Consider the following 15,349-nt stretch of genomic DNA (forward strand, 5'->3'; position numbering starts at 1 on the left):
CTCCCTTTCCATGCTTGTAAATAATTTTTCTGACACTGAGAAACCTAGTTCTCATATTTCTTCAATTATGTTTACTTATTTGCTCCATTTACTTTTCCTAATTTAACTGACTGCTGGCCACCTCCTTACGTTGAGGGTAGACACAGCCACCTTCATGGATCTTCCCCCACCATGGCAGGGAATTCTGATGCCTTGATGCTGTAATTCCAGCCCTGCTTCTTCAGCCACTGGGCAATTTCACAGCTCTAAGTACCTGTCTCCCTGATCACACCTCCCCCACGCTGTCCTACAAATTGCAACTCAGATTGTCAAGTTAGAAAGAGGATTTTTTTTGTCAGTATAAAAAAGTTTATAAGGTGATGGAGAGAGAAGGTGTTAAGGGTAACTATTCAGTTTCTAGTTTGTGCAAATGAATGCTCCATTCACTGAGGTAAGACATTGCAAGGAGATAGGCTTTATGGAGAAATCTATGAGCAGAGATTTAGATGTATTAAGTTTGATGTGCCATTGAGACAGCAAAGTGGAAATGCCTAGCAGGCAGTTAGATATGTAGGCCTGGAGTTCAGACAGAGGTCTGGATGGAGATCTAGATTTGTCTGTCTGCTGCCTATTGGTAAGCAAAGATGAAGAAGCCTATGAATGAATGTGAGAAAGGAACAGCCAGAGAAGAGAAAAACTAGAAAAGAATAGAAAGCAGACATCAACCGTATATTTCAAAGAGAAGTTTCAACTCTCTGTCAAAACCAAGAGAATCATTTAGGGCGAGAAATGCATCTATTGACTTTTATTTTGTGGAGGTCATTGGTGACTTTGAAAGGAGTAGCTTCAATGGAGTGATGTGGGCAGAGGTCAGAATGCAATGAGCTGAATGAATGGGAGATGAGAAAGCAAAGAGAGAACAAGTATACATTTTCCCATCGGAGTCCTGAGTGTAATTGAAAATAGAGAAGTTCTTGACCAGAAGGGTTCACAGAATGCAATATTTTGTGTAAAGGTAAGTCAAATTCATACAGATGGGGAAGTAGTAATACATCTTGTTCACATCATGTTCCTTGTGATGTTCAACATTTTCAAAGACTGAACACTGTGGTACTTTCGTGGTCATATACTCTAACTTTCACTTTTTTTTTTTTCATGGGCAGGCATTGGGAATCGAACCTGGGTCTTTGGCATGGCAGGCAAGAACTCTGCCTTCTGAGACACCATGGCCCACCCTAACCTTCTCATTTTATACATAATGAAAATGAGGCTCAGAAAGTGAAAGAGACTTGGGCTCAAGGTTGACCTGTAAAAATATTCAAATCATTTTATTCCCCTCAGATTTTCTTGTTTATTACTCTTACTCTTTTCTTGTTTCATAAAATAACTACTGTAATTCTTGGATCCTTAGTTAATACTTAGAACTTTTTATTTTGAAATAATTACAAGAAGTTGCAAAAATAGTATGGAGTCCCATGTACCCTTCACCCAGTTTTCCCCAATGGTAAGGTCTTATATAACTGAAGTACAATTTAAACATCAGCAAATTGGCAATGGTACGATACTGTTTACTAGACTACAGACTTTATTCCATTTCACCAGATTTTACATGCATTCATATATATGTGTATGTAGTTCTATGTAATTTTTACACAGGTATAGATTCATGTAATCACCACCCCAATCAAGATTCAGAACTGTTCCATCAGCACAAAGGAGCACCCTGTGTTATCCCTTTATAGTTGCACATATCCCTCTTCCCATCTTTATTTCTGGCAACTGCTAATCTGTTCTACATCTCTGTAATTTTGTCATTTCTAGAATGTAACATAAATACAATAATACAGTATGCAACCTTTTAAGATTGTCATTTTTCACTCCACATGAAGCCCTGGAGTATACCCAAGTTGTTGCATGTGACAGTACCCTGTTCTTTTTCATCACAGAGTAGCATTCTGTGTTATGGTTGTAACACTGTTTGTTTAACCATCCATAACACTGTTTGCCATTCACCCGTTGAAGGACATTTGGGTTGTTTTCAGTTTTTAGCTACTATGAATAAAGCTCCTATGAACATTCATGTGCATGATTTTGTGCAGACATAGGTTTTCATTTCTCTGGGATAAATGTCCAGGAGTGCACCTGCTAGGTTATATGTTAAGTGTATGTTTAACATAATTAGAAATTTTCCAACTGTTTTCCAGAGTGGCTTTACCATTTTTACAGTTCCATCAGCTATGTATGAAAGATGCAGTTTGCCCATATATCAACAGCACTTGGTATTATCACTATTTTTAATTCAGCCATTCTGATAAGTATATAGTGATATCATTGTGGCTTTAATTTGCATATCCCTGATGATTAACATTCAGCACCTTTTTAAGTGCTTACTTCCCATCCATATGTTCTCTTCAGTGAAATTTCTTTTCATGTCTTCTGCCCTTTTTCTAATTGGATTTTTTTTATTGTGGTGTTTTGAGCATTCTTTATATATTCTAGATCAGTGAGCTACATGATTTGCAAATGATTCCTCTTAATATGTAACTTGTCTTTCACTCAAGTTTTTTCAGAGCAAAAGTTTTAAATTTTGATGGTCTAATATATCAACTTCTTTTCTTTTATGGATTGGGCTTTAGGGATAATGTCCAAGAACTGATTGCCTAGCCCTATATCCCAAAGATTTTCTTCCATGGTTTTTTCTAAAAATATTATAGTTTTATGCCTTACATTTAAGTCCATGATCCATGATGAGTTAATTTTTGTATAAGGTGTGAGGTATAGGTTGAGGTTCATTTTTTTTTTGCCTGTGGATGTCCAATAGCTCCAGCACAAAGAATAGCCTTTTCAACAAATGTGTTTTCACATTTGTTTCAACTTTTGTTGAAAGAGCTATCTTTCCTCCATTGAACTACTTTTGCATCTTTGAAAAATCAGATGGACATATTTGTATAGGTCTGTTTTCAGCTTCTTTATTCTGTTCGGTTGATCTCTGTTTCTGTCCCTCTGCCAACATCATACAATCTTGATTACTGTAGCTTTATAGTAAGTCTTAAAATTGAGTAATGTGAGTCCTCCAACTTTATTCTTCTTCAGAATTGATTTAGATTCATTAATCTTACATCTTGATATTTTCATCTTTCCTGTAAGGAAAGAAAAGAATAGAGAAGAAATGTGGCTGTGAAAAATTAAGAAAAATTTAGCATTTATATTCCATATTCCCTAAGATAGTAGTTTGCAAACATATTTGTGCCTCAGAATCAGCTGGGAAGTTGATACAGATTTCTGAGATCCAGCCCCAGAGAGGGAGTTTAACCTCCAAGTGATTCTGATGCAGGTGGTTCTGACTACAGTTTGAAATTTTAAAAACAATTATCTAGAGAGAAACAAGAATTAAAAAAAAATAACCCTTTATCATTATTGTTGGAATTGGTACTCTGTTTTCTTTTTGTTTTTCACCTTCCCCAACCCCCACTTTAATTTTCAGTACATAGTGGTCGTAACTCTTTGCTGAGGACACACCATTTGCAGTTATGTATGATAATAATACAGCAAAAGCACTTTTTAAAGCATGATTTTTATTATATCCTAAGTCCTAAATGTTTCTGGAGAATATATTTATATTATAATGGAAATTTCTAGGTAAATAAGATTTGCTCAATAGGAATTTGTTTCAGAGTCAAATATGCCAGAATTAATTTTGTTTGGTTGAAAAGGGCACCCACATAGATTCAACCTTTGATTAGCTATCTCAGAATACATATTTTAGCTATCAAGAAGAAAGACATGAAACACATGTCCCTCAGTGAAGACAAAGAGTAAGGTGTGCTGAAACTTCCTTCCACTAACCCTGGTGTACTTATTTACTTGTCTCCCATAAGTATTATAATAACCAAATTCAAACATGAAATCCTCTTCTTTTTGAAGAGCATATTTGAAAATGAAAATAAAACTTCTAAGGAAAACAAGGGAAAAATAAATATTTAAAATAAACTCCCTGATATTTATTTCAGGATGTCCCTTGCCAATGTATCTTCTATAGCCTTTAAATAGAACTTTCACATTCTTTTAAATCATCTTGCATATGCTCTTTTAGGCCAGTTACAGGGAGAAGGGATCAATCGTCTCTAATGAAGCTCTTAAAAAGACATCTTGTGTTTATTGCATGAGTAAAACTCATACATTGGGATATCAGAAGAGCCAATCCATTGCCTGCCTATGCATGAGTTACGTGTATTTTCACAGACTATGTTTAGTACACAATGTGAAATATAAAAATCAGGTTTTTTTTTTTTACCCCATTTTGTCTCCTACCTTATTCTAAGGAAGAAAGTTCTTGCATAAGTTCTTCCTTTTCTTGTTGCAACTCTTGCAAATGTTGTTGGTTTTGCTCCAGTCTGTCCTCTAACCACTGGAGGAGAGGCCCGCTGACTGCTGACATCTGACTGCACAGATTCTTGGTAAACACTTCAATGGGAAAAAGAAGATGAGGTCACTGTGGAGGGGCATGTTCACTAGGTTGTCCCACTCACCACCAATAGCCCCCAACTGTGAGCAGAGGAAGAAAGGATTGGAGGAGGAAGTAGAAAAAAATACAAGTAGGATTGGCAGAAGATTACTGTGGCCAGCCAAGGAAAAGACAAAGGAGCTGAGCAGAGCAGATAGCTATTCTGTGGCTATTACTGATACTCTTGTATCCATAAACCAGAGGTAAGCCTGGCCATGCAGAAAGTGGAAAGATGCCTAGCTCTTTACTTCCTTATGCAAAATAGCTAAGATCCCTAAAAGGGTTCCCTTCCCCCATCCTTCAAACTTACCCACCCTGCAAGTGACCATAGCTTCCTATAGACCTAGAACTCTACATTTCGTGGCTTAGTTTTCTACATACTGTGTAGGAAAGTTACTTGTCAAATTTATGTACATTGAAGAAATAAATCATGAGTTCAATTCCCTGGGTAAATCTTTTAAAATGAGAAAAAAACAGAGAATGAATGTAAGGGAGTTATCTTTCTTACTGTGAAGTATTGTAGTTAAAATGCTGTTCTCCGAAGCCTTAGCCAAAGTTCAGCCTCATGGTGAGATAATAATTCTATGACACTCTTTTAAAACAAATTTCTCCCAATGGAAATATATCCCTTAATACATGACTGTTATTGAATGTTAACATATCGATGTTAATATTGTGGGGCAAATTTTCCAAGATTTTTGTATAAATGCATGTATGTATGTGTGTGTGTGTGTGTGTGTGTATGTTTCCATGTGTGTGAATGAGAGATAGTGTGTGTACATACATATGTAGTATATATACATATATCCAAATATACTTTTGAATAAAATTCTATTATGTTTTATCTTACTTTTTCCCACATAACAATATGACACAGACATCTTTCTGTATCACTAAAGAGCTAGTGTTCCTTTTCAGGGCCACACAGTATTCATCAGAATGGATGCACCAATTTAATGAGTCACGTATTGATGGACTTTCATTGGGATCCAATTTTTTCCTATTTTAAAGACTGTGATTAATATCCTTTTAAATCTATTTTTCCACACTTGTCATACACTTTTTGAAGCTGTATTTGTAGAAGTGGAATTGCTAGATCCAAGTGTATGTGCATTTTTTAATTGATTATCTAGTATTTTCCAGATGGTACCTACTTATACCTCCAAGAACAGTATACGGGAGTTGTTCACTTCCCTCACATCCTCACCTGATTATCTCTGGATTTAGTCCTTGCCAAGAGAAAAAGTGAAAAAAATAACTTTATTTTAATCTGCACTTCTTTGATATTAAGGTTGAACAGCATTCATTGCTATTGTCTATTTTCTCTGGACCATTCGTGTCCTTTGCCAATTTTTCTAATGGAGTATTTTTTTCAATAATCATAATAATAGCTAATACTTACTGAAAGCTAGCTATAGGCTAAATGTTATTCTAAGTACATGACATCAATCATGCCATTTATTTCTTACCAGTGACCCTGGAGGTCCTGCCCCTATTTGACATAAGGGGAAGCAGGTAGGTCAGGTAACTTGTGTACCTCCTTGTCTCCTCCACTGCCTGTTATCTAATATAGAATTTGAGTGAGGAGCAGGAGCTCAGGAGACCTATGACATGAACTATGAGTAAACTATGACTTTAATCTCAGTTCTGCCCCTTATAGTTAGTTATGTGACCTCAGGCAAGTTATTAACTTTCGGATCTGAATTTTCTCATTGTAAAATGGCAATAATAATACCTACTTTCACAAGCTTGTTGTGAAGGTTCATTGAGTTAAAGCAAGGAAAATGCTCAGCAGTGTCTTGCACCCAGTAGGCAAGTGTACTGTGTGAACGTTAGCTTTTAAAGACCATTATTAATAATTCATTTTTCTGAGGGGGGCTATAAAAGTATTTAATTTTCAGTCAAATTTGTCAGGCTTTTCTTTTATGACTTCAGAGCTTAAGATCATACTTAGGGTATCACCTCCCCAGAGTTGAAAAACATCTCTTACATTTTACTCCTGTGCTTTTTTTAACTTTTAAAATAAACTTTATTGGGGTATAATTTACAGATAACACAATGTACCCATTTTAAGTGTATACTTCAGTGAGTTTTGACAAATGTAAGTATTCATGTAACCACCCCCCCAGTCAAAATATGGATCGTTGCCATCACCCTAACATGCCCCCTCTGTAGTTCTCTTTGCAGTCATGCCCCTCTACTCCCAGCTCTCGGCAGCTACTGATCTGCTTGGTGTCACAATAAATTAGCTTTGCCTTTTTTTGGATTTCATATAAATGGAACTATAGGCTATCTAGTGTTTTGCATAAGGCTTCCTTCATTTGGTATAATGCTTTTGACATTTATCCAGATTATTCATGTATCAGTAGTTCATTCTTTTTATTGCTGAACAGTGCTCCATTGTATAGATGTATCACATTTTGTTTACTGAGTCATACATTGATGGATTTGGGGTTGTTTCCCACTTTTTGTCTGCTATAGATAATGTTGCTGTGAACATTCGTGTATAGGTTGAGTGGACAAATGTTTTTATTTCTTTTGGGTAAATGCCTAGGAGAGGAACGGGTAGAACATTTTGTATCTGTAATGGCCAAATTTTTCCAAAGTGGTTGTACCACATTTAATAGTAAAAGTTAAATATATCTAGTATTTGTTTTTGTGTAGAATGGGAGGAGGAATCTTTTTTTCCCTAAATGGAAATAGAAGAATATAAATCTCTGAAAGTTACATTAAGATGGCTTCTTTCATTCAGCATTGTACCCATGTCTAGAATACTGCCTAGTAGAACATAGGCACTCAAATATTTCTTGAGTGAATAAACTGACAAATGAACTGTCCCAAAACTAGTGAATAATCCATACTTCACTTACTGATTTGAAGAAATCTTTATTAAATAATACTTTTTTGTTTATATATGGCTCTATTGGTTATGTATTACTATCTTTTAACTCTATCGTGTTTTACTTCCAGTTCTGAAGGGACAGATAGACCAAACCATCTCTCTTTTCTTCTATCTCAAAATATTGTTATATTTACCTATAACATTTGGAAGCCTCCACTTGTTTCTCACTGGCAACTTTGCCAGTAGCTGGAGAGACACCACAGAATGGCCAAGCATTCAAGGTTAGTTAGAGAGAGAAGGTGTGGGTGGGGAGGTGTGTTTGTGGGGAAAAGTGAGGTGGTATGACATATACACACACATATATAGTATTGAGCTTTCTGCTCCTTAGTTGTGTAAAGGAATTCCTTGTACATTTATTGGTGTGAAAAGATTTTTCCCTCATACCCTCCTTTTTGTGTATCTATCGCTTCATCTATCTCTTTTGATCTCTACCACAATAGGCTGCTGGTGGTGTGCTAGGGACAGCTCATGGGAGCCAACTTTAAAATTTCAGGAAGTTTGTGAGCTAGTTGATGCCATGCTGGCAGTTTGAAATAGGGCATGACTGGGATCTTACACCATGGAAACTGCAAAAAAAAAAGAACAAAAACAAATCAAGGGCCTTACCCCCTCCCTGAGAGCTGTTTGTTAAACATGTACCAGCACACCACTGAGGAGGTCTATCATACAGCTTATTTGGCTTCCTCTTGTCTTACTCCAGATAAGGTACATTTATGGTATCAAAGAATCCACAGAGTTCAAAAGGAAAGTTTACATCAGTGGTAAAACTCTTAGGAAAAGAAACTCAAAGATAGCTTGTACCCATTACTTCAGTCACTTAAACTAAACTATTTCAGGGATTACTGCCTAGATCAGGGAACAAACCTTACCTGAGCCGTTATGGATCTTGGTTACTGAGTCCAGATGTGTAAGGCTAAAGGGATAACATAGTGTAGATTAGTGGCAAAGCAGCAATGAAGGGAAAGCAAAATAGTCATGAACTAAAACAAAATAATAAACTGCATCAGAACTTTGCCAACCAGATAAGATGAATATGAATTGTTTAAATCCTGTTACTGTTAATTTCATAATGATTTGTTTGCAATTTTATTGAGATATATTCACATATCATACAAACCATCCCTGGCTCATAGTATCATCATATAGTTCTACCTACAGTCCCATGATCAACTTTAGAACATGTTTGTTCTAGTTTGCTAGCTGCCGGAATGGCTTTTAAAAAGGGGAATTCAATAAATTGCTAGTTCTAAGGCCGAAAAAATGTCCCAATTAAAACAATTCTAGAAATGTCCAATCTAAGGCATCCAGGGAAAGATACCTTGGTTCAAGAAGGCTCATAAAGTTCAGGGTTTCTCTCTCAAGTGAGAAGGCACATGGTAAACACAGTCACAGTTTCTCTCTCATCTGGAAAGGCACATGGTGAACATGGTGTCATCTGCTAGCTTTCTCTCCTGGCTTCATTTCATGAAGCTCCCCAGGAGGCATTTTCCTTCTTCATTTCCAAAGGTCACTGGCTGGTGGACTCTCTGCTTCTCGTGGCTATGTCATTCTCTGCTCTCTCAGAATCTCCCACTTTCTTCAAAATGTTTCCTCTTCTATAGAATTCTAGTAAACCAATCAAGACCCACCCAAATGGGTGGAGACATGTCTCCACCTAATCCAGTTTAACAACTACTGGGATTGAGTCCCATCTCCAGGGAGATGATCTAATTACAGTTTCAAACATACAGTATTGAATAGGGATTAGAAGAAACGGCTACCTTTAATAAAATGGGATTAAGATTAAAACATGGCTTTTCTAGGGTACATACATCCTTTCAAACCAGCACAATGTTCAATACCCCAGAAAATAATAAGAACAAAAAATAAAACCCAAATCCTCCCATACCCTTTATCCCCCTCTATTGTTGACCCATAATATTGGTGTAGTACATTTGTTACTGTTAATGAAAGAATATTAAAATAGTACTTTTAACTCTAGTCCATAGTTTGTAATAGGTACATTTTTCTCATATCCCCCCGTTATTAACTCCTTGTAATAGTGTCATACATTTGTTCTAGTTCATGAAAGGACATTTTAATATTTTTTATATTTTTGCAGTTCATCACACTCATTGTCCACCAAAAGATGCACTGTGTTATACATCCCCATGTTTTAACCTCCAACCTTCCTTCTGGGGATATACATGAATCTAAAGTTCCCCTTCCTACCACATTCACACACCATTCAGTACTATTAATTCTTCTCACTGTAATGTGCTACCATCACTTCTGTCCACTTTCAAATGTGTAAGTGTAACCTAGTTAAGCATTCTGCCCATATTAAGCAACTGTTCCCCATTCTTTAGCCTCATTATATACCTTAGTTAACTTATATTCTGTATTTAATGTCTTTAAGTTTACATATTATAATTACTGTGTATCAGTGAGATCATACAATATTTGTCCTTTTGTGTCTGACTTATTTCATTTAACAGTGTCCTCAAGTCTCATACATAGTATTGTGTGCTTCAGGACTTCATTTCTTCTTACAGCTGAATAATATTCCAACATATGTGTTACCACATTTTGTTAATCCATTCATCTGTTGATGGATGTTAGGGTTGTTTCCATCTTTTGGCAATTGTGGATAATGCCACTGTGAACGTTGGTGTAGAGATGAATATACATGTCCCTGCTTACAAATCCTCTGGATATATCCCAAGTAGCAGAATTGCCAGGTCATAAGGCAACTCTACACCTAGCTTCCTGAGGAACCGCCTAACCTATCTCCATAGTGGCTGTACCATTTTACATTCCCAGCAGCAGTGAATAAGTGTTCCTATTTCTTGAAATCCTCTATAGTACATGCAGTTTCCTGTTTGTAAATAGCAGCCTTTTTAGTAGGTGTGAATTGGTATCTTACTGTGGTTTTGATTTTTATTTTCCTAATAGCTAGTGAAGTTTACCATCTTTATGTATGCTTTTTAGCCATTTGTATTTCCTCTTTGGACAAATATCTTCATTCTTTTGCCTGTTATTAATCGGGCTGTTCATCTTTTTATTGTTGAGTCATAGGATTTCAAACCTTTATCAGAAATGTGGTGTGCCAGTTTAAAACTATTATGTACCCCAGAAAAGCCATGTTTGAATCCTGATCCAATCTTATGGGGGCAGGAATTCTTTTAATCTTGATTCAGTATTGCAGAGTAGAAACTTTTGATGAGATTATCTCCACAAAGATGTGAGTTGCCCTGTTGTGGGTGTGGACTTTTGATGAACTAGAGATGTGACTCTGCCCATTCAGGGTAGGTCTTGATTAATTTACTGGAGTCCTTTAAAAGAGGAATCATTTTGGAGAAAGCTGAGAGCCAAAAGAGATGCTTGGAGATGCAGTCACTTGAGAACAGCTGCTTCACAGCTGACAGAGATTTGGAAATGCTTGGAGTGCCGACAGAGAGAGCAGATGCCTAGACATGGACAGAATCTGGCAGATGTCATCATGTGCCTTCCCATAAGATGCTAAGCAAGCCAGAACCCAGAGTTAGATCCCAGAGGAGATAAGTGAAGGCCTACAGACACTTAAAAGGAAATCACTGGCCTCAGAAGCTAGAAGAAACAGAACCGGGAACAAGGACCAGAAGATGTTAGCCATGTTCTGAATAGCATCAGCCTTTCTTGATAGAAGGTAACCCTTTGTTGTTGCCTTAATTAGGACACTTTCACGGTCTTAGAACTGTAAACTTGCAACTTAACGAATTCCCTTTTTAAAAGTCATTCCATTTCTTGTATATTGCTTTCTGGCAGCATTAACAAATTAATACACATGGCTTCCCAGTATTTCATCCCATTGAGTTGCTGCCTTGACAAAGTCCTTTGAAGCAAAGAAGTACTCAAATTTGAGGAGATCCCTTTTATATATTTTTGTCTTTTGTTACTTGTGCTTTGGGTGTAAGGTCTAGGAAGCTATCAATAGATCTTGAAGAAGTGTCCCTTTATTTCCTTCTAGGAGTTTATGGTACTGGATCTTATATTAAGTTCTTTGGTCTATTTTGAATTTACTTTTTTTTTTTTTTCATGGCCAGGCACTGGGAATCGAACACAGGTCTCAGGCATGGCAGGCGAGAACTCTGCCTGCTGAGACACCATCGCACTGCCCTTGTATTAACTTTTGTATAGGGCATGACATAGAGGTCCTCTTTCATTCTTTGGAATATGAATATCCAGTTCCTCAACACCATTTGCTAGAGACTGCTCTGTCCAAGTGGTGTAGATTTGGGAGCCTTGTCAAAAATCAATTGACTGTAGATCTAAGGGTCTATATCTGAACTCTCAATTCAGTTTCATTGATCAATGTCTATCTTTATGCCAGTACCATGCTGTTTTGACCTCTGTGGCTTTAGGCTTTAAGTTCTGGAAGCAAGAGTTCTCCAAATTCATTCTTCTTTTTCAAGATGTTTTGGCTATTTGAGGCCCCTTACCCTTCCAAATAAAACTGTTAAGTAGCTTTTCCATTTTTGTAAAGTAGACTGTCAGAATTTGAATTTGTATTGCACTGAATCTGCAGATCAGTTGGGTAGGATTGACATCTTAACCACAATTACCTTTCAGCTCATGAACACGGGATGTCTTTCCAGTTATTTAGGTCTTCTTGGATTCTTTTAGCATTGTTAATCGTCTCTGTAGAGGTCCTTTACATCTTTAGTTAATTTTATTTCTAGATATTTAATTATTTTAGTGGCTATTGTAAATGGATTTTTTTCTTGACTACCTCCTCACAGCTTATTTCTAGTATATAGAAAACCTAATGATTTTTGCATATTGATTCTGTATGTGCCCCTTTGCTGAACTTGTTTATTGGCTCAAGTAGCATGTTATAGTTTTCTCAGGATTTTCTAAATATAGGCTCATGTCGTCAGCAAATCATGAAAGTTTTCATTCTTCCTTCCTGATTTTGATGCCCTTTATTTCCTTTTCTTGCTTAATTGCTCTAGCTAGAACTTATAGAACAATGTTGAATAACAGTGGAGACGGTATTCTTGTCTTTTCTTAATCTAAGAGGGAAAACTTTTAATCTCTTGCCATTGAGTACAATGTTAGTGATGTTTTTTCATATATACCCTTTATCATGTTGAGGAAATCTTCTATTCCTATCCGTTGAAGTGTTTTCATCAGCATAGGATGCTGGATTTTTTCAAAGGCCTCTTCAACATCAACCAAGGTGATCATGTGGTTCCCCCCATATAAATAACACACTTAATTATATGGTGTGTTACTTAATTGATTTTCTTGTGTTCAAACAGATTTGCATACCTGGAATAAATCCCACTTGGTCATTGTATATAATTTATTTAATGTGCTGCTAGATTCAATTTGCAAGTATTTTGTTGAGAATTTTTGTATCTATATTCATTAAAGAGATTGGTCTGTAATTTGCCTTTCTTGTAGTATCTTTGTCTGGCTTTGGTATTAGGGTGATGCTGACTTCATAAAATGAGTTAGATAGTGTTCCCTCTTCTTCAACTCTTTTTTGAGGAGTCTGAGCAGAAATGGTATTAAATCTGCTTGGAATACTTGGTAAAATTCATCTGTGAAATCATCTGAACCTGGGCTTTTCATTGTGGGAAGATTTCTGATGACCCATTCAATCTCTTTACTTGCGATTGGTTTGTTGAAATCTTCTATTTCTCAAGTCAGCGTAGGTGGTTCCTAGGATATTGTCCATTTCATTTTAGTTGACTACTTTGTTGGCATTCAGTTGTTCGTAGTATCCTCTTTTTATACCTTTGGGGTCTGTGGTAATGACTACTCTCTCATTTCTGATTTTGTTTATTTGCAGCTTCTATCTTTCTGTCTTTGTCAGTTTAGCTAAAGGTTTGTCAATTGTATTAATCTTCTCAAAGAACCAACTTTTGGTTTTATTGATTCTCTCTTTTCTTTTGTTGTCCATTTCATTTATTTCTTTTCTATCTTTGTTATTTCTTTCCATTTGCATGCTTTGGGATTAGACTGCAGTTCTTTCCCTAGTTTCTCTAGTCATTCAGTTAGGTCCTTGATTTTAGCTCTTTTTTTTTTAAGTGTAGACATTGAGGGCTATAAATTTCCCTCTCAGCACTGCCTTTGTTGCATCCCATAGGTATTGTTATATTGTGTTCTCATTTTCATTTTCTTTTCTAATTTTCGTTTGTTTTGAGATATTTACTGATTTCTCTTGGCACTTCTCTTTGACTCATTGACTGTTTAAGAGTATGTTGTTTAACATCCAAATATTTGTGCAATTCCTGGTTCTCAGGTTGTTTTTCATTTCCACCTTCATTCCATTGTATTCACAGAAAGTGTTTCATATAATTTCAGTCCTTTAAATGTATTAAGTCCTGTTTTGTTCCCTAGCATGTGATCTATCTTGGAGAAAGTTCTATAAACACTTGAGAAGAATGTAATGTATACAGCATATAGTTGGATCAAATTTTTAAAATCCATTAACATTCTATGTTATTGTTGTAACAGCTATCTTCTAAAAATGATTGTATGATCTCATTTATATGGAATATATAAGATAAGCAAACTTCACAGAGACAGATTACAGGTTATCAGTGGCCATGGCAGTGGGGAGGGGGTTGTAGGTGTGGCAAACGGGGAATTATTGCTTAATTGGTACAGTTTCTGTTTGGGGTGATGACAAAGTTGAGATATGGATACTAATAATGGCAGCACAATACTGTGAATAGAATTAATGCCACTGAATTGTACATCTGAAAGTGGTTAAAATGTGAAATTTTGATTGTGTATTTCATAATACAACAAAAAGTATTAGAAAAGGTTAAAGTGAAAAAACAGTTCTATCTTCACTTTTCTACCTCTCTTCTTAAGAGGTAACTAATGTGAGAGGGAGGAGGTATAATTCAGAAATTAGGATTTAACAAATGACTGCCTCATTACACAGATATATGTTTTTAGTGTCTAGTATTTTAGAATAACCAGAAGGAAATACTTGAAGTTGAACTGTAATCCAGTAGCCGTGATCCTTGATAATGATTGTATAACTATATTGAGAAAATAAGTCACTTGCCCAGGTTTGTATGGATCTACTTCTGGATGTTTTGTTGTTCCACTGGTATATATCTATATATATCTATATGTATATCTATATACATATCACTGATATGTATACACACACACACACGCACACATGACAACACAACACTGTCTTACTTAACCTACCTCTATGTTAAAATTGGGTGGTACAGTGCAATACTAGTGGTCAGTAAGAGAGAGGGGTAAGGGATACGGCATGTTTGGGGTCTTCTTTTTTCTTTGTATTCCCCCCCCCCCAAGCAATGCCAATGCTCTAAAAATGGTCATGGTGATGAATGCACAACTATATGATGACACTGTAAACCACTGATTGCTTACTTTGGATGGATTGCATGATATGTGAATATATCTCAGTAAAGTTGCATTTAAAAAAAAAAAGACATAACTAATGTTACCAGTTTCTTGAACATCTTTGGAGAGAAATTGTAGGCATAAACAGGTCTCTGATTTCGTGCCCATTCCTCACATAAATAGGGCATTCTACAAATAGAAGATAACTCTTTAGGAGACTTTCTGAGTTAGCATGCTATCTCTGCATCTTTACTGCAGTTATTCAATCTGTTGTTGAAGAGTACAGGTCTGTTACTTTGTAGAATGTCACTCAGTTTTGCTTGCCTGGTGTTTCCTTATGATTAAATTAAGCATGTGCACTTTTGGTGGTAATATCACAGAAGAGATACTGTGTCTTTCTTAGATGCTTCATATCAGGAGGTACCTCACATCAGTCTGCGTTATTGTTGGTAAAGCAAATTTTGAGTACTTGGTTAAGGTGGAGTCTGTCAGGTTTCTCCAATATAAATTTATCTATTTTCCTTTTGTAATTCATAAGTAATCCGTGGGTAGATTCTTTGAGACAATACATATCTTTTTCTTCATAAAACATTCACTTT

At 36.1% G+C, this 15,349-nt stretch overlaps 1 protein-coding gene across 3 annotated transcripts in view; it reads right to left on the reverse strand.

Moving 5' to 3' along the window:
- Positions 1 to 1,311: 1,311 nt before the first annotated feature.
- Positions 1,312 to 15,349, reverse strand: part of BRCC3 (BRCA1/BRCA2-containing complex subunit 3) — a 170,891-nt gene continuing 156,853 nt past the window's right edge. The window contains exons 10-12 of one of the 3 annotated variants that reach the window (XM_077146683.1): positions 8,255 to 8,298; positions 4,291 to 4,443; positions 1,312 to 3,119 (exon numbers count right to left, since the gene is read on the reverse strand). In XM_077146683.1, coding sequence (XP_077002798.1) covers positions 4,292 to 4,443; positions 8,255 to 8,298 — 196 coding nt within the window. In that variant the 3' untranslated portion in view covers positions 1,312 to 3,119; position 4,291. The remainder of the gene's footprint in view (positions 3,120 to 4,290; positions 4,444 to 8,254; positions 8,299 to 15,349) is intronic. The other 2 variants (XM_077146680.1, XM_077146679.1) reach the window with 2 other exon arrangements.

Source organism: Tamandua tetradactyla, chromosome X, assembly GCF_023851605.1.
Source record: "Tamandua tetradactyla isolate mTamTet1 chromosome X, mTamTet1.pri, whole genome shotgun sequence".
Classification (NCBI taxonomy): domain Eukaryota; kingdom Metazoa; phylum Chordata; class Mammalia; order Pilosa; family Myrmecophagidae; genus Tamandua; species Tamandua tetradactyla.